Source organism: Ciona robusta, unplaced genomic scaffold (genome assembly GCF_009617815.1).
Source record: "Ciona robusta unplaced genomic scaffold, ASM961781v2 AP042752.1".
NCBI classification, from domain to species: Eukaryota; Metazoa; Chordata; class Ascidiacea; order Phlebobranchia; family Cionidae; genus Ciona; species Ciona robusta.
The window spans coordinates 21,501-39,944 of record NW_028323131.1 but is presented as its reverse complement, the minus strand read 5'-3'; the positions used below and the strand labels follow the sequence as shown (position 1 = coordinate 39,944).

The 18,444-nt window shown below is 33.8% G+C and overlaps 1 protein-coding gene and 1 long non-coding RNA gene across 3 annotated transcripts in view; one reads left to right on the top strand and one right to left on the bottom strand.

Annotated features, from left to right (window-relative positions):
• LOC149722964 (uncharacterized) overlaps positions 1 to 18,444 on the top strand; it is a 40,496-nt gene that overhangs the window by 5,939 nt on the left and 16,113 nt on the right. For both annotated transcript variants that reach the window (XM_089893670.1, XM_089893671.1), the window contains exons 11-52: positions 174 to 375; positions 1,615 to 1,776; positions 1,879 to 2,073; positions 2,179 to 2,249; positions 2,406 to 2,553; positions 2,630 to 2,736; positions 2,877 to 2,985; positions 3,181 to 3,348; positions 7,241 to 7,394; positions 7,770 to 7,852; positions 8,048 to 8,201; positions 8,280 to 8,362; positions 8,483 to 8,636; positions 8,735 to 8,817; positions 8,969 to 9,122; positions 9,540 to 9,622; positions 9,792 to 9,945; positions 10,412 to 10,494; positions 10,582 to 10,735; positions 10,976 to 11,058; positions 11,136 to 11,289; positions 11,416 to 11,498; positions 11,577 to 11,730; positions 11,788 to 11,870; positions 12,079 to 12,232; positions 12,288 to 12,370; positions 12,496 to 12,649; positions 13,562 to 13,644; positions 13,699 to 13,852; positions 13,909 to 13,991; positions 14,080 to 14,233; positions 14,294 to 14,376; positions 14,448 to 14,601; positions 14,657 to 14,739; positions 16,489 to 16,642; positions 16,784 to 16,866; positions 16,932 to 17,085; positions 17,142 to 17,224; positions 17,359 to 17,512; positions 17,574 to 17,656; positions 17,719 to 17,872; positions 17,928 to 18,010. In XM_089893670.1, the coding sequence (XP_089749796.1) occupies positions 174 to 375; positions 1,615 to 1,776; positions 1,879 to 2,073; positions 2,179 to 2,249; positions 2,406 to 2,553; positions 2,630 to 2,736; positions 2,877 to 2,985; positions 3,181 to 3,348; positions 7,241 to 7,394; positions 7,770 to 7,852; positions 8,048 to 8,201; positions 8,280 to 8,362; positions 8,483 to 8,636; positions 8,735 to 8,817; positions 8,969 to 9,122; positions 9,540 to 9,622; positions 9,792 to 9,945; positions 10,412 to 10,494; positions 10,582 to 10,735; positions 10,976 to 11,058; positions 11,136 to 11,289; positions 11,416 to 11,498; positions 11,577 to 11,730; positions 11,788 to 11,870; positions 12,079 to 12,232; positions 12,288 to 12,370; positions 12,496 to 12,649; positions 13,562 to 13,644; positions 13,699 to 13,852; positions 13,909 to 13,991; positions 14,080 to 14,233; positions 14,294 to 14,376; positions 14,448 to 14,601; positions 14,657 to 14,739; positions 16,489 to 16,642; positions 16,784 to 16,866; positions 16,932 to 17,085; positions 17,142 to 17,224; positions 17,359 to 17,512; positions 17,574 to 17,656; positions 17,719 to 17,872; positions 17,928 to 18,010 (5,191 nt within the window). The remainder of the gene's footprint in view (positions 1 to 173; positions 376 to 1,614; positions 1,777 to 1,878; positions 2,074 to 2,178; positions 2,250 to 2,405; positions 2,554 to 2,629; positions 2,737 to 2,876; positions 2,986 to 3,180; positions 3,349 to 7,240; positions 7,395 to 7,769; positions 7,853 to 8,047; positions 8,202 to 8,279; positions 8,363 to 8,482; positions 8,637 to 8,734; positions 8,818 to 8,968; positions 9,123 to 9,539; positions 9,623 to 9,791; positions 9,946 to 10,411; positions 10,495 to 10,581; positions 10,736 to 10,975; positions 11,059 to 11,135; positions 11,290 to 11,415; positions 11,499 to 11,576; positions 11,731 to 11,787; positions 11,871 to 12,078; positions 12,233 to 12,287; positions 12,371 to 12,495; positions 12,650 to 13,561; positions 13,645 to 13,698; positions 13,853 to 13,908; positions 13,992 to 14,079; positions 14,234 to 14,293; positions 14,377 to 14,447; positions 14,602 to 14,656; positions 14,740 to 16,488; positions 16,643 to 16,783; positions 16,867 to 16,931; positions 17,086 to 17,141; positions 17,225 to 17,358; positions 17,513 to 17,573; positions 17,657 to 17,718; positions 17,873 to 17,927; positions 18,011 to 18,444) is intronic.
• On the bottom strand, positions 5,609 to 7,064 carry LOC149722965 (uncharacterized). Its single transcript, XR_016387128.1, has 2 exons — positions 6,447 to 7,064; positions 5,609 to 6,374 (listed from the first exon to the last, which is right to left on the bottom strand). It is a non-coding gene; the product is annotated as an uncharacterized LOC149722965 (long non-coding RNA).

Sequence of the window (18,444 nt, the reverse complement as noted above, 5' to 3'; positions counted from 1 at the left end):
TTTAGTGAATTTCTGTCAATATAAAAAATACTATTCCTTAAATATGACTATTTTCTCCATATATATAACCTCTTATCTTGTTGTTGAATTTTATGGAGCTTTGTGACACTGAACCCTCTGTAATATAATGTTTTATCTGGTGCTGTGTCATACTATTAGTTTTTATTTTAAAGGTATATTCACCAATATGGTTTCGGGCAAAAGAACAGAATAATTATCCTGGATACTACGATTTCAATGGTATGTGGTTGGATTTTGCCCGAACTAATGAAGATTTGAGGTCATTTCATTGGTCTGATGGCACTCAAATATTTATGCCACGTCAATGGTATCATAATCATGATTTTCCACTACCAACAGAAGAGCAACTCGCACGTAAGTTTTTAAAGAATCATTGTAAATGTATTTTTTATCGATATACCACGGATCAGGGGGGTATCCAGGAACTTAAAAAGGGGGGGGGGGGGGGGGGTGCGCAAGTTTTTGTTTAGAAAATGGCCGCGTATAAACACAACTCGCCTGATAAAAGCATCGCCTGACTAACACAAAATAACGCACACACTCGATTACATATCTCCAGGTTTGTTTAATTTGCCAAGTGGAAATATGGTTTTAAATCAGCCTTGAACTTTCACAGTCGCGTAATGCGCATGTTTCCATATTAATATGTGCGTAAATCAACCTGCACTTTTAATTTACCACTTGCATTCGGCCGCGGTAGCAACATTAATCTATGCTACGCATGATAAAGTCATTATTTACACAGTTTACTTAGGGATTCACTTGTTGATTATTTACGTCATAATACCGATTTTCATATTCAATTTCTGCCTTACAGGAACTTTTAACTAACTAACCAATGTGTCGAGAAATTAATTAAAATTCTGTCAGTCAACGCTGGCAGAATGCAGACAAAGACAGCGGACCACTATTGGCCACAAGCCATCAAAGGTTAAACTCTATATTAGGCTCTACATAAAGCACGTTCGGTTATAGTCTGAAGCCGCCTGTGATCAAAATCGCACCTGGTTCACAATCAAAGAGGCTGCACAAGATGACGAGTTAGTGTTGCAGAATGTAGAATTAGTGTAAACGTTTTTTAAACAAACTAAATTTATTTATAATTGTTACAGAAGATTTTGTAATATTTAAATAAAATAGTTTTATGTTTTTTCGCTTTTAATTGCGAAATCATACCAGGAAACACCAGGCACTCGGCAATTCGCAGGCGCTGGGATTTGTTACTTTCCTAGAGTAAATTCCTAACAATATATCCAGGGGGTCAAGAAATTACTCTGCATTTACTAGTGTGTGTGTATGGTTATTTGTGCACAACAGAAAGTATTCAGAATTAACCATGCATATTCGGATTGGATGGAATATATAATAATACGTCGAATAACGCTGAATATTAGGATTTAATTCGGCCCATCCCCAAAACATATTGAACATTATTATATTTCAGGAATAACATACATAAATTATATTTGTTATAATTATGAAGAAAACAATTTATGTTTGTTAGCAGCTGCAATTGGGTAAAGTGTTGCCGTGCAATTGTAAAAAAAGGAATTTGAATAGATTGATCTATTTGTTTCTATATTTTTGTTATAGTACCACAATTTTGGATTCATCCTGATCCTAACAATGTAATATGGGGCAGTTCCGATCCTCCTGGAAGTAATGGTATGGAAGAAGCTTATGGTTGTTTTTACCATCTACGAGGCTGGGTTGATTGCGGCTCTTACATGAAACAGCATGTATTTTGCGAAAAAGGTAAATGTTTAAATCCCATTAATAAATTTACCAACGTTGTCCTTAGTTAGATGCACTTTTTATCAAGACAGGTAAGTAATAAATTGGTTTCTACACACACAGGTCCATTCCCATTTGAACGTTGGTATCTTGGTGGATCTGAACATGCTCAACCTGATAATAAATGGTGTGTGGAAAACTGTGGTGCTATGCGACTTGATTTAACTGATGTTGGTAAAGCAGAATTTTCCGATATTACCAATGAGTATTGGGTAGATGAGTGGTGTGGTAAAAAGAAGCCTTTTGTCTGTGAATCTGGTAAGTGTGCTTGGAAAACTTTCTTGATCTTAGTTTATATATTTTTTGCTAAAGTATTGTTTTGTTGGTTCACTTGTTTACATCTTGTTATGTATTAAATTATAGTGTTGCCTTCACAATGTCCAACCTACAACCCTCCACTTGTTCAGAGCTGTGTCGAACATTATTTTGTTCAGGTAATTAAAATTTTGCACAACTGCTTGTGACAACATTTACTTTATGTTTTAATTTGTTGAATATTCTCGTATCTTCTGTACGCTACCTATTTTGCTATATATCCATTATGAGTACTAAGTTTCTAATCAAAGCATATTATTCATATTACAACAAAGGCGGGTTGTACAGCAAGCCTTTCTGCTGATTCTCTGACAGCATTTTCCTCACTTACTCTCAAGAAGATAAGTGTTCTAACTGAAGAAATCTACGCCAAATCCACTGACACAGAAGTTGGTGTATTCCATGAGCTATGTACTGGTACAGGTAAAACATTTAAAAAAGGAACCTCTGTAATTTACATTGAGCAAGTAAATGTAGATTTATTTGTTTTTCATCACAGAGTTGTTAGACCTTGGTTTGACACCAAAGTTCCGATTCTATGTAAATAAACAAACTCATGCAGATGCAAAGAGCACGTGTGCAGACAATATGGAAATCTTGCCATCTGTAAATATTATGCCATAACGTTACATGTTTTTATGGTCTATTTAATTCTGTTGAAATTTATCTGTATGTACAGCGTATGTGGTAATTCTTTAATTTATATTTTACATATTTTTTTATTAAAATCCCACATAATTTTTCAGCTTATAACTTCAGAGGTAGCAGAAGTATTTCGTAAAAAGGTGGAGAATTCATTAAAAATTACTGGGGTTGAAAAATGGTGGATTGGACTTGATGACATTGCAACTGAAGGTAACTTAAATCTGCAAGCATGTACTACTGGATTTTGTTTTTATATATGACTGTCAATTTAGACAACCCATTATTGACCACCGGTTTGAAGCAATTGCCTTTAAGTGTCTTGCCAAAGTACACACACTCTCACAGTAGTAGCAACTTTTAAACCCATTTTGCTACACAGAATAACAATATAATGTTATTATATAGGATCGTTTGTATGGTCAAATGGTGAGCAATATGGCCACTACACCAACTGGTCACCAACTAGAAGTGGTTCAGTCTCAGCAAAAGACTGTGTAGCTGCTGGTGCTGATGGAAATGCATATTGGACTGAAGAATCTTGCACTGATGCTTTCACATTTGTTTGCATGACAAGTAAGCTGTGTGGTTATATTCATCAAATCTGGTATAACACCAGTGTGTGTAGTAGTGATGTACCGAATCGTTAAAAAAACGATTCGGCCGAAACCGAATATTCGGCACAAATGGCCGAATCAACCGAATCGTTTATGACGTCATTCGAACCTACGGCGACGAGCGGTAGGTAAAAACGACATAAAGGAAAATACTTTATCATGGCACCGTGTCACGCACAAGTATCAACAATTTCAATATAAGTCTTTAATGTGGCAATAAAGCGTTGTGGGAAACATTAGTCTCCTAATAACGCGCGTATTTACGAACCAAAACTACAGGGAAGGTAAATCGTTGGGAGAAAAGCACAACGGTGACGGACGAGCGTGGATTAGATAAATTTAATTTTATTGCAACACGAACGAGCAGTTAATTCGAGAACTTAAAAATTCTTTACTGTAACGGCGTAACCATTGACAAAACCTGTGTTACGCAAACAAAAAAAAAATATTTACTTTTGTGACGAAAATACATTGTGTATGAGCGTCCCATTTTACGCTCTGCGTCGGCTTGGGAAATAAAGGAAGACGCATGCGATAGCATACTTTCAACACTTAGTAAGTGAAGCAATCGTTGTGAATTTGTTCTTGTAGAAACCGACGAAATGCTAATCTCAGTCTAATTTGCAAACAGCCTGTTCCCTGTGGTATATAAATTGTCGGATTTATATAAAATGTTTTTTGGATTTTGAATGTTACATAACGTAACATGTGTATATAAATTTTAAATTTAATATTTTAGGTGTAAAATTAATATCTTGCAACTGGGATTCACGAAACTCTGATTTTCGCGCGGTGCCCAAGACCGACGTTTTTGGCTTCTGTCCAAGCTCGGCCGGGACGATACTTAGCAATATTATATTACATTACAATTTGTGTTGGTTCTAATTTCCTGATAGCTTCGCTCCTCGCACTTATATTTGCATCAATTAAAATTTACATAATCGCGATTTACCTGCATTTATACTACTCACGGTTACTAGCTTAAAACTATACCGAGAGTAAAAAAATATTCGAAAACTTTACTTTTACATTTTGTATTCTACTTTGTGCTAAAAATGTGCAGGGGATCGTGCGCAGACGCATGCCCTATTTAGAGAGAAAAAGCGAGTGTTTCTTTATCGACGACCGGGAGCAGACGCGTGCACTATTTAGAGAGAAAAAGCGAGTGTTTCTTTATCGAGGACCGGGAGCAGACGCGTGCACTATTTAGAGAGAAAAAGCGAGTGTTTCTTTATCGACGATCGGGAGCAGACGCGTGCACTATTATGGGAGAAAAAGCGAGTGTTTCTTTATCTACGATCGGGGGCAGATTCGGTCGCGAATGTGACGAAGTTTATCAAAGTGCGCATGTGCCATAGCCCATAGAACCGTATCCGAAATGATTAGCATTGCTATAAAGCACGACGATTAATTGAATTAAACTTATTTGTTGCAAATAGTCTTTAATTCTTATCTCACAAATTGCGCAAGTTCTTGCTAATCGTATCTATATTGTCTGTGAAAAAGTTCGGTTTTTGCCGAATCTTTACGCACGATTCGGCCAAAACCGAATCTTTGTCAAAATCGCTGATTCGGCCGAATAAATTCGGCAAACCGAAACTTCGGTACATCACTAGTGTGTAGCATACGTGTGTGTAATGGGTATGTGTGCGTTTACATACACATGTTTTAATAAGAATAAATTGAGTTGACAGTTTAGCTCACATATTGTTTTATTTGTAAGCTCTTATTAAAAATAGAAATTATATTTTGACACGTGGATTAAAAAAAGGGATTTAATTTTAGTGTTCTGACGGTTGTGGTGAAGTTCTTTTTTCACGCCTTTGTGGTAAAAGTTTGATTATATTGTTTAAGGAGTCTGGACCACGCTCATACAAGTTGGTTTTAAATGAAAATTTACACTTAATAAATACTATCTGTGGTAATTTCTTGTGAAAAAAATATTTAGTTTGGCCAAAAAAACGTTTTAAAAAGTGCCAAAAAATTCGCCTATTGTTGCGTCACTCGCGGGCACTATGACGTAAATTACGTCACGATCTTTTCTAATCGATCAGCTGATTTAGGCTTTGCTGTTTGCAGCAAAACAGAGTGTACCGTCGACATAGCATTTTCTGTTACTTTTAAATTAAGAAATATGCGTAGGTATTGCCGTGGCCTGATTTTAGTTTAAAATTAATATTTTTTAAAATTGTTTGTAAGTGTATTACAGTATTACGCTATTTAAATTTGTCAGTTAACAATAATGTAAAAGTGTCAGTGTGTGATGTATAGTCAGGTAGAAGTATTTCATCTGATGAAGTGACATAAGTGAAGATCCTAGTCCACTAGCACTAGCAATAGGTATTGAGCCTTTCGAGTTTGAACCTGTACTTCCAGCAAGTGTTGGGGAAGTAGACAGGCCAAGACCATGGAAAATAAGTGAAGCTGAGCAAATCAACAACACAATTTGGTGGGTTGACCAAGAATAGCATTTATTAAAAAAATGTGACATTTAATAAGTCTGTTGGTTAAAGTGTTGCACTGTCTTTTTTCCTGAACTTCTTGAAATTTGTGTAAACAGATATGTGTTGCAAATATGATATTCTTGACTGAGACCTGAGCATGGAATACAAATTTAGTGAAATCAATTTACTCTAGTATAGTATTTATTGTTGGCCTTCATACCAAAAAGTTGGTCAATCACATGTTTATGGCGTTTATTTTGTTTAGACAGTATCGCTACACAGCTGATCAGAACTTTGTTCGATAGGTACGGGAATGACTGGAAAAGTTTTGAATGGTCTTGTTTCATACAAAATGTAATTCATGCAAGAGTTACGTTGTTTTAAATTAAGTACATTCAACATTACTAGAAATACATATTTAAGTATTGGATTATTTTCATTGTTTTGAATAAAGAATGCTTGTACCAGATGGTGGATCTGTTCTTCTGCGCTCTCCAAATACATGCTCCTTACTTGATCCGTACAAGTTTCCTTGCATATCCTAATGAGAACATATCATAGTAAAGCGATCTGAAGTAAAATGTGCACTACAAATATGAGATGACCAGCATACCAATGTAATGTTGCTTGCTTTTTTCTAAGCCCCGCTCTTCCTTTTGAAAATGAAAACACACACATATCTATATTATATACACTTATCGCTTTACAGTCATTCTTGTCTTGCTATTTTAAACACAGCACCTATCAGGCATGATTACTCGGCTTATGGTATACTCCTATATGGTAACTTTAAATACAGATATAAATATAGTCTATGCCATATAGGAAAAAAACGAAAAGAATTTAAAATCCGAACCCTAGAAAGTCACGAAAACTAATTCTCCACTAAGCTTGGTAGGCTATTTTATGTGGTTATACACTGATCCCTAGGAAATAACTTCCAATAACTTGCTGAAGCCATAAGTATTGTTAATACCTTAAAAAACGTTTTGATTTGCTTATCTATCAAAATTGCACCAATAAACGATAAACCGCTGATAGGCCGGGTTTTCCCCATAAACGAAAAAATTGCATTGTGACATCACAGTGCCTGCGAGTGACGTTTTTTACAACTTTGAAATTTGATTTTTTTAAACGTTCATAACTTTTAAATTAAAGCGAATTTTCACAAACTAGCTGTTGATTTAGCATCAGTAGACATAAAACTTTGTTCCTATGCAAAAAAATGCGCAACAATGAGAACCGTGGGCCGGACTCTTTAAGTTTTATTGGGACAAGTAAACTTATCTATTCACTTGTCCTATAGAACAAGCACTTAAAACAAGTTAACTTAGAGCCAATAAGCCATGTGTGGTTTTGTGGTAACTATTCCTTGCCTAATACATAAGTTGTTGCTCAAATTCACAGACTACCCTGATGGTTGCACAACATTAAATGGCAGACATACCGTGGAATGCTTGAACAACTTGTGGAAAAGGGTTGGATGTGTTGAAGTCGGTGATAAATATCCTGAGAAACAATCATCTGCAATCTTGTACACAATGAAGAACACTGCTCTAACGTAAGAAATAGCAACTTGTTTCTGTACCTCAGCCCTTGTGACAACGACTGTGGGCAAATAAATGAATGTAACTTGCTTTAAGAAAAAAAAGTCCTAACATGGATGTTCTGTTTTGTAGACCTTGTGCCCGTTACAAGTTACAACATATGTAAATTTGTTTTTGGGGCACTGATCTTTTTTTCAACTAAAAAGTGACCACTGGGTCACCAATTGCCGTTAAGTGTCTCGAACTCATAATGTCTGAGATGCAGGTACTTTAACCACTGTTCCACGAGGCTGGATGAGTATGTTATTAAATTGGAAGTACTTTGTTGAGGTTACTCTTACTATATGTTTTATTGCATGTAGTTTATATTTGATCTTCTTAAATTGCAGATCTCTTGAAACTGACATGAGATCATCAAAAACATCAGCGGATACGGGTTCAAAGCCAGAACAACTTAACTGCTATGGAATTGGTAAAAATCTTTTTATTTTAAAAATTGAATGTTAATCCTTAAATAAATTGTTGGGGATTAGATTGCTCTTTAGGAGTTCTATCAAATTTTTGCATTTAAAACAAATCCGTATTTTGTTTTCTCTATGCATAAAACTGGCAAATTGAAGTATTTCTTATAATAAGGATGTTTTTTGGTAACATGTGTTTTCTACAGGGCTTCCTGATAATTGTTTAAGTTTCTATGGTCCTTACTCAATGGAGTGTCTCAATTCAATATGGAATATCCGAGGTTGTTTGAACAAAGGTACCAAGGCTCCCTCGAAACTAAATCCAAGTGAAAGAAATTCCCTAGATGCTTTAAACTTAAAGTAAGTTTACCGTTTCAGTAACACACAATAAAGTAAAACAATTGTTTTACAAATACAAGATGAAATTTTGTTTTATAGGAGTTTAAATCAGCATATGCTTGAATACAGAACAGAGGCAGATTCAGGGAATACTCAGAAACAAACGGAATGCTTTGGAATTGGTCTGTGTTTAGTATTTATATTTATTTACAGGGAGTTGTGATTTAATCGGGGCATTTATTATACCCTTTGACTTTTTACATTAATATAACCATCTGATAAAACCCAATATTAAACCACAGTGTTCTACGAAAACTGTGCAACATTCTACGGGCCGCATTCCATGGAATGCCTTATCAGTACATGGGAAAATGTGGGTTGCAGAGTCAATGGAGTGAAATATCCACCTAAGCTTAAGGAGTTTGAACTTGAACCACTTGTTGACATGACCTTGGTGTAAGTTTTAAATTTTTTTTAAAAAAGCCATATATTGATGGCTATGTATCATGTTTCTTTTACTTTATCTGTGTTTGCTTAATTTTTGTTTAAAACAGAGAGATGGATGCTGCAATGAAGGTGTCAAAAATTATGGCAGATCAAGGGGAAGAACAGCATCAGTTGAATTGCTATGGGTTAGGTGGGTCTTTTGTGGCTTTTTTAAAACTATAACTCTATTTTTGTTCATTGTTAAAAGGTTTAAAAAGTGTGCAACTCCGAAAAATAAAGCACAAAATGTAGATTCATTGTATTAAATGCTGATATATTATTTTCTTTTCTAAATATTTTAGCATTTCCGGAAAACTGCCCCATATACAATGGACCTCACAGTGTGGATTGTCTTACAACTATCTGGAACGAAAAAGGTTGTAGAAACGACGGAACACATGCTCCTGTTAAATTGCCAACCTCTGAACAAGATGTACTGGTTGCATACAACCTCAAGTAAGAACTGTAATATTCAATATGTTTTTTTAGTTGCTACAAAAAACAACAAAATGTATTGCCCACTGACAGACCTTTATAGTAGTTTAGCGATTGTTAACCGGAAATGAAGATTCCATAAACATTGTAAAATCATAAAAAGCTGCTTTCGATTAAGTATTTTCAGTTAGATGTACATGCAACTGATCATTTCTAGTTTATTTTCAATAGATAAAACTAAAAATGCATTTCCAATAAGTTTTGATAGGGGAAAAATTAAACTTGTTGTGAGCGAGTCCACACTTCTTGAATGAGTGCATATCAGTTGTTATATCATAATAATAGTAGTAATACTTGTTATGTTTAATGTATGCATCAGTATTCACCAATAATCTTACCCAATTAGTAAGTAACATACTTTTCCTTTCCTGTATGTAGCCAGTTACTTGATTATGTTATCAACAAAAAAAGCTTAGCTGACTCTGGAGATAATGTTGGGCAGTTAGAGTGCTTTGGGACAGGTAATTCACAATTGAATTTACTTCAAATTTGACCATAATTTTTTTGGTATAGATGATAACATGCAAACTATATATGCCACCGAATTTAAGTCTCAAATTTTAGAATGATAAAATCAAAAACCATTTATTACAAGTGGTCTATCTAAATGATTGAGTTTACTTTTGTTAGTATTTCCTGATGGCTGCACAACATACAATGGACCACACACAATGGAATGCCTCATTGGAGTTTGGAAGCATGTAGATTGTAAGGATCGAGGTGAGGAGTATCCACCTAAACTATCCACAGCTGAAGCAGATACCTTGAAATACTTAAGCCTGCCGTAAGTACAATAAAATTTCTAAAAAGTGTAAACAAAGTAAATTTAAAAAAGACGTTTAATTAAAGGCACATTAAATAGTACAGATAACTAGAAAAAAAAAAAATACAGAATAATTAAGGACTGTTCAACTTTAACATGCAGTTTTTTTAACCTTATTGAAAACAATTCACCGGTTTTAACAAGTACCGATCTGAATAAAATAGGTTGGGTCCTATTTTTTCTAAAAAAAACAAAGAGACTATAGGTGGTATAAAAAGGATAACCTAGCTGTCAAATGATGTCTGTTATTATACTAAGCACAAATACTAAGTTACTAATAGATGCTCTGCTAAAAGTTTTGCTTTGTCTGGGTAAAGCCAGAGTGATCTTACTGAAAATATTACACAGTTTGTTCTTTTGTTTTGTATTTGTATCAATACATTCCTAAAATCTCCAGCATTTAATATTACCACAAATATTTATCAAGGATGTTGATTGAGAATCGACAGGCTGTTAAAACAGCAGCTGATGGTGGAGATGCAACTCAGCAAACTAATTGCTATGGTGTAGGTGAGTGTATTTCAATTAACATTACTTGGAGTAATTCTACTCTTCTTAATTGCTTTCTTATAAACCCTTTATGTATCATTGTTACAGTGTTCGACGGCAGCTGTACATCTTTTACTGGACCACACAGTGTGGAATGCCTCACAGGCATCTGGGAGTCGAAAGGTTGTTTAAGTGAAGGAACAAAAGCTCCAGTTAAACTAAGAAATAGTGAAAGAAATGCATTGGATTTGCTCAATTTAAAGTTAGTTATATTTTTTTTTGTTATTGTTTTAGAATTTGTTACATCTTTATATGCTTTTAATGTCACAAATCCACTGTGTATGTAGCAATTATATACACAGTGGCGATATGTTTAACAACAATTGCTTCAACTCAGTGCTCCCTTATGTGCTGTCTAAATTGTAAGCCATTATAAAAATAAATAAGTTACGTTCATTGATTTATACATTTCAAGGACTTGTGATTTAAATTTTAATTATAGGACAGTTGAAGTTAATTTTGAAACAGTTCGAACTGAAGCTGATGGTGGCGATGCAGATAAAGTATTGGAATGTTATGGAATTGGTTTGTTTTGTTTTTTTCACTCGCTAATTTTCAATTAAAACTAGTTTTAAAAGTTAGAGTATGTTTGTATTTTTTAGTTTATCCCGAGAATTGTAATTCATATCGCGGACCTCATTCTATTGATTGTCTCATAACAATCTGGGAAGAAGTGGATTGCAAAGTCAAAGGTCAAAGATATCCTGGTGATCTTTCATCTTCAGCTTATAATGCTGTGAAAAATACAGATTTGCGGTAAAGCTATATACTATATTAAATGGCGTCATTCTATATCTTTCTTAAATAGTGATGTGAGTCACAATAGATTTGTGATTTACAATGAGTGTGACTTTTTGTTAATGTTAAAACATTTGTGTAAAGGTCTGTAAGGGAAGACATGGAAGAAACAAAGTCATCAGCTGATAGAGGAAATGATGATAATCAGATGAGCTGTTATGGATTAGGTAAATAAGTTTTGTTTGCAAACTTTTGTGATGATTTGTAAGGTTCATGCAAAAAATAAAAACTAAGTTTTTTATCAGTTTTTCCCGAAAATTGTGAAACATACTATGGGCCACATAGTCTTTATTGTCTCACAACTATCTGGGAATCAAAAGGTTGTTTAAGTGAAGGATCAAAGGCTCCAGATAAACTAAACAAAGCTGACATAAAAGCATTCAACTTAATGAATGTTGAGTAAGTTCACCATTTAATGTTTTAAACAAATTATATGAATATTATTCTTTGCTACAGTGAAGTAGTTGATCACATAGAAACAATAAAAAGTGAAGCTGATGGAGGAAATGTTATCAAGGGAGAAGAATGTTATGGGGGAGGTAAATACTAAATAGTCTTGTTTTTATTGTATGTTTATTGTTAATTTATGGGCGTATCAGATAACTTTTTCGTTCGTTGTGAATTTGCTCTTTGAAAATGGAGAATACACGATCACCCAATGTTTGCGTCCCTGATTTTTATAATCATATTAGTTGATTATACGTTTTCCTGTTGTAACTTTTTCAAACACAACTTTCATGTTTTAAGTTTTCCCTGAAAACTGTGAAACGTTCAACGGACCTCATTCTATTGATTGTCTCATAACAATCTGGAAAGAAGCGGGTTGCGATGTCAATGGTTTTAGATATCCAAACAATCTTGCAATTACAGATGCCGATAATTTGAAAAATATGGATTTAACGTGAGTTAACACCCCGAAAAAATATATCACAGACAATACAAATACTTAAATTTAGAGCTTTAAAAGAAAATATGGAAGGTGTGAAGTCAGCAGCTGATAATGGAAATGATGATCAGCGATTAAATTGCTATGGAATTGGTAACAACATATACATAATCTTATTAAGCGCAATATTCTTTTGGGATTTATTATATAACTTTAACTTTGATATATATATAACTTTTGGGTAGTTTAAAAAGAATAGTTTACAATTCTTTTTCCAGTGTTTCCCGAAAATTGTGACGGGTTTTATGGTCCACACAGTATGGAATGCCTTACCACTATCTGGGAATCAAAAGGTTGTTTAGGTGAAGGAACAAAAGCTCCAGTTAAACTAACACCAAGTGAAAAACAATCTTTAGACTTGTTAAATTTAATGTAAGTTTGTTGTATAGTTTTATTTTTGTCGCCTTTTTCTTAAACTGCAATACTCAAAAAGGGTAATAACTGCTTCAGATTTAAAAAAAAAGCTTTAATTGATTTACACTTAAGGTTTACACATCAGTAATTACTTATGGATTTATACTTTTTATAGTAGTTTAGCGATTGTTGACCTGGCAATTGATTGGACATAATAGCAATTTACACCTTAATTATTTGCATCATAATAGCAACTCACACCTTCAATTTTTAACATTAGGAGCATGAATACAATTTAAATTTCTGCTGTCAATAAAAACTTTGTATGCTCTAGCTACTACAGTTATACTTTCCTAAAAAATTACTCTTGTAGAAATTGTCCACTAAGTTAATGTTTTGTCTTTATCACGCTGGAATTTGCTCACTGCCTTGTATAATGAAATAGTTTCCATTTATTTCTAAATATTGCATGCGTTTATTCTTATATATTACCTCGTCTAGAACAAAGAAATGTTCTATTAATGGACGGGTCCGCACAGGCATGTAAAAACAAATTCAATTATTTTGGCAGTTTTATAAATCCATAACCGGTGCGCAACGTCTTTGTGAGATTTCGCTAGCTAAATAACGAGTTGGAGTGCGCCGCTGGTATCTTGTGTAAACTCTTCCGGTGCAGTTTGTAAATTTTAAAAATGTGATTTGTCACATTTATAGAATGGGGTACACCAATAGTTACGCTGTAATATGTATATTGGTGGCAAATATTCTCCAACTAAGCGGTTTACACGAATCCAGGCTGGAGTGCAAAAGAACGTTATTGCACCTCTGCTTTGTAATTTCTATGCTTATAGTTTAGAATTAGTTTGTTTTAGCTAATTACTGCTTTACATTTCAGTATATAATTTAAACTTTTTTATTGCTTTTTTACAGTGATGTTGGAAATGATTTTGAAACTTTGCGAATTGGAGCAGATGGTGGTGATAAAGATAAAGGATTGAAATGCTATGGAATTGGTTTGTACAATGATTTATTGGTGGTGTTACAAATCAACATAAAATTGGTTTTAGATTTTCCTGAAAATTGTAACTCATATAACGGACCTCACTCCATTAATTGTCTCATCACAATCTGGGAAGAAGTGGGTTGCAAGTTCAAGGGTCTTAGATATCCTGGAGTTCTAACAAATGCAGACGCAAACACTTTGAAAAACATGAATTTAAGGTGATATTTATAAGATAAATATTTTTGAAACTATAACTACATTTGTTCAAACACAGAGATGTAAGAGCCAACATGGAAGGTGTAAAATCGGCAGCTGATAGTGGAAATGCAGATCAACAATTAAACTGTTATGGCATTGGTTAGATTTCATTTGTTTAATGTCAATATTTTTTTTTTTTTTTTTTTAATTTGTAGCAATTCCCAATACCTACGTTTTTAATTTGTAGCAATTCCCAATACTTGTGACTCTCACAATGGACCACACAGTGTGGAATGTCTTACAACTATCTGGGAATCAAAAGGTTGTTTAAGTGAAGGAACAAAAGCTCCAGATAAACTCAACACAGCTGAAAAAGAAGCATTGGACTTGCTTAATTTAGAGTAAGTACATTTATTTTATCCCTTGCATATATTTTAATCCTCTTTTGTTATTTTGTACAGTGATGTTGGACATAATTTTGAAACTTTGCGAATTGAAGCTGATGGTGGTGATAAAGATAAAGGATTGGAATGTTATGGACTTGGTTTGAATTCTGTTTTATGTTTTTGTTGGTCAGTTTTACTCACGCTGTAATTCATTTTTTTCTCATTTCAGTTTATCCTGACAATTGTAATTCATATAACGGACCCCACACTGTTGGTTGTCTTACTACAATCTGGAATGAGGTTGGTTGCAAAGTCGAAGGTCTTAGATATCCCGGCGTTCTAACAAGTGCAGATGTCGATGCTTTAAAAATCCTTAGTTTAAGGTATTTTTAATGACCTTACTATCATCATTATATACATTTTGCTTTTCAAATGCAGAGATGTAAGAGCAAACATGGAAGGTGTGAAATCAGCAGCTGATAATGGAAATGATAATCATCAGCTGAATTGTTATGGAACAGGTAAATTTTTATTTCAAATATTTTGTTTTTGAAGCATTTGAATCCGTTTAGCGGTATTAATGTTTTAATTTACCTCCAAATGATTGCTGTCACAATGTTTATAACTTTTTGTATTGACGTTAATTCGTTTCTTTTTTTGTTTTTTTATAATATCTTTATTGTTTTCAAGGAGATTATATTGTTATTTTATGATGACATAAGTTTTTTTTTCTAAACTTAATTAAGGTGCAATATAACTATTGTTGTTTGTTACCATTGTTAGTTCCATGATGTTCAATATTAAAACACTAAGAACACTGGGACATAAATATATTTGAGAATGACAAATTAAATATGGTTATTGGCTTAAAGCTCTACATTAACTTGTTGTAGGTGCTAGTCCAAAGAACAAGTTAATGCATTAGTTTACTTGTCCCAGCAAATATTTACTTGTCGCAATGAAATGAACAATTTCTTCAAACGCGGCACATTCTGTAACGCATTAGAAATGCTGTGTTCAAACCGCAATGTGTGCTATATATATTTGTACACATCTTAAAAGCAGCGGCTAGCAAACTCGGTTTTACTTGGTAAGTGAAACCTATTTACCCCTATGGCAACTACAAACGTAATTAGTGCATATTTTTGCCCTATTAGCATCAGAAAGATTTTACTACCCGCAAAAGTTGAAAGCAGTGATGCAGCCATAAAATATAAGGGTTTCAAATGCGCCGGAGGGTGTGAGTTTTTTAAAAAAAACTTTCTTTCGCCTAAAACAATCCCTTTCACACTTTAATTGACAAAGCTTAGGATAATAATAAATAAATACATCTCCTAAAAATAAAAACTAGTTTTCTCAAATCTGTTTGTAAAGTAGGGCAGCCAAACGAAGTCTTTGTTACAAAATAACACAAGTTAACTCGTGAAATTCAGAAAAGAAGACGGGGAGGGGGGGGAGTGTAACACTATGGTTTAACAGTCAGTGCATTTTAACACGTAAAATGATGAAGTGTTGTGTAAAAATATATATATATATGTTTTCGAAAAAACAGATGAATATTTCAATGGCCTTTTTAAATAGCTATTTATAAAGACATTAACTTTGTCTTGGTCGTTTTAAAAACTTGCAAATGAAGGCAAGCTACATTTTAATTCTTGCCAGCCGATTTCATTTCTGCCATACACACGTAACCTCGCGCACGCACTTGCACTGTCGCACATATACTTCGGCAGACGAGTGCACGAGCGTAACCTCGCGCACACACATTATTACCTTGCGCATGCAAACACACTTGCTCATAAACTCAGGCAGAGGAATGCACGAGCCGGTGTGTTCGCATCAACGGATTTTCGAATTTACTTCACTTCTTGACACAACGTGTTTGTGAAGCCTGAACATACGAATTTGTCGATACACCCGCATATTTAACATTCGATATAAACATTATTTCTCTACTTGTCCGTTTGGACAAGTGCCTAACCCAATTCACTTCTTCCATGGACTGTTTTGGTTTACCGGGACAAGCGGACAAGCTTTAATGTCGAGCCCTGTCAGGCTTTTTAAAACACTTGTTTTATTAGAATTTTTTAATAAAACTTTGGCTTAGAATTGTTTAATAAAAAATTAACTTGCAAGCCTGGTAGAAAATGCTTACATTTTTATTAAGCATACGGTATTTTTACTTATTTCGTTTATAAAGTATGAAACAGAGTCTTTGTTTAAGTTTTGTTTTATTAATTTCTAATTTACATATCTTTATTACAATGTAGTGTTTCCCAATAATTGTGCCTCGCATGACGGACCACATAGTGTGGAATGCCTTACTACTATCTGGGAATCAAAGGGTTGTTCAAGTGAAGGAACAAAAGCTCCAATTAAACTAGACTCGGCTGAGAAAGGAGCTTTGGATTTGCTTAATTTAGAGTAAGTCTGTATTTGCTTTGTCTTGGTAAATAAATATTAAAAAAAACAGAATACATGATTAAATCTCAAAATGTACAGTTCATGGTTGTTTATCTATATTATAAAATGTGATGCAGTATAACCTTCATTTGTGTCTTTCAGTAATGTTGGAATTAATTTTGAAAATACTCGAATCGAAGCTGATGGTGGAGACAAAGATAAAGGATTGGAATGTTATGGAATTGGTTTGTACATTATTTACAACATTGCTATTGGTACTTATTTGCCTACTATTGTACTTTTATTTCAGTTTATCCTGAGCATTGTGGTTCATATCATGGACCTCACTCTATTAATTGTCTCATCACAATCTGGGAAGAAGTGGGTTGCAAGTCCAAGGGTCTTAGATATCCTGGTGATCTAACAAATGCAGACGCAAACACTTTGAAAAACATGAATTTAAGGTGATATTTATAAGATAAATATTTTTGAAATTACAACTACATTTGTTTAAACACAGAGATGTAAGAGCAAACATGGAAGGTGTAAAATCGGCAGCTGATAGTGGAAATGCAAATCAACAATTAAACTGTTATGGCATTGGTAAGACTTCATATGTTTAGTTTTTGCTTAACAATACTGCTGCCTGCTTGTGTCTAGCAAACATTTTAGGACAAAGTTTTTTGCTTTCTACATTATGTCAATTAGTTTATTTTTCTAAACTTTTTAATTTGTAGCATTTCCCAATACTTGTGACTCCCACAATGGACCACACAGTGTGGAATGTCTTACAACTATCTGGGAATCAAAAGGTTGTTTGAGTGAAGGAACAAAAGCTCCAGATAATTTAAACACAGCTGAAAAAGAAGCATTGGGCTTGCTTAATTTAGAGTAAGTACATTTTAGTTTATCCCTTGCATATATTTTATTCTTGTTTTGTTATTTTGTACAGTGATGTTGGACATAAATTTGGCACTTTGCGAATTGAAGCTGATGGTGGTGATAAAGATAAAGGATTGGAATGCTATGGAATTGGTTTGTATTCTGCCTTGTGTTTTTGTTGGTAACTTATGCTGTAATTCATTTTTTCATTTAAGATTATCCTAAAAATTGTGACTCATATCATGGACCTCACACTGTTGGTTGTCTTACCACAATCTGGAATGAGGTTGGTTGCAAAGTCGAAGGTCGTAGATATCCTGGCGTCCTAACAAGTGCAGATGTCGATGCTTTAAAAATCCTTAGTTTAAGGTATTTTTAATGATCTTACTGTCATCATTACATACATTTTGCTTTTCAAATACAGAGATGTAAGATCAAACATGGAAGGTGTGAAATCAGCAGCTGAAGCTGGGAATACGAATAATCAATTGGATTGTTATGGAACAGGTAAAGTTTAGTTTCAAAGATTTTTTTGGAAATGATTAGTTCCTTTAGTTGTACTGTTGTTTTAATTTACCTCCAAATCATAGCTGTGGCTATGTTTATAATTATTTGTTTCAGGCTTGATTCCCTTTTATTGATTGTTTCAATATTATATTTTCATCGCTTTTAAAGAGATAAATAAAAAGAGTATATTTATTTTTTTATAAAGACACAAGTTTGCTACATTATTAAATATTACTAATCTCAAATTGATTAAAGTGCAATATAACTATTGTTGTTTGTTACCATTGTTAGTTCCATGATGTTCAATATTGAAACACTCAGAACACTGGGACATAAATATATTTGAGAATGACAAATCAAATATGGTTATTGGCTGTTTAAAATACTTGTATAATTAGAATTGTTTGATAAAACGTTGGCTCCATATTAACTTA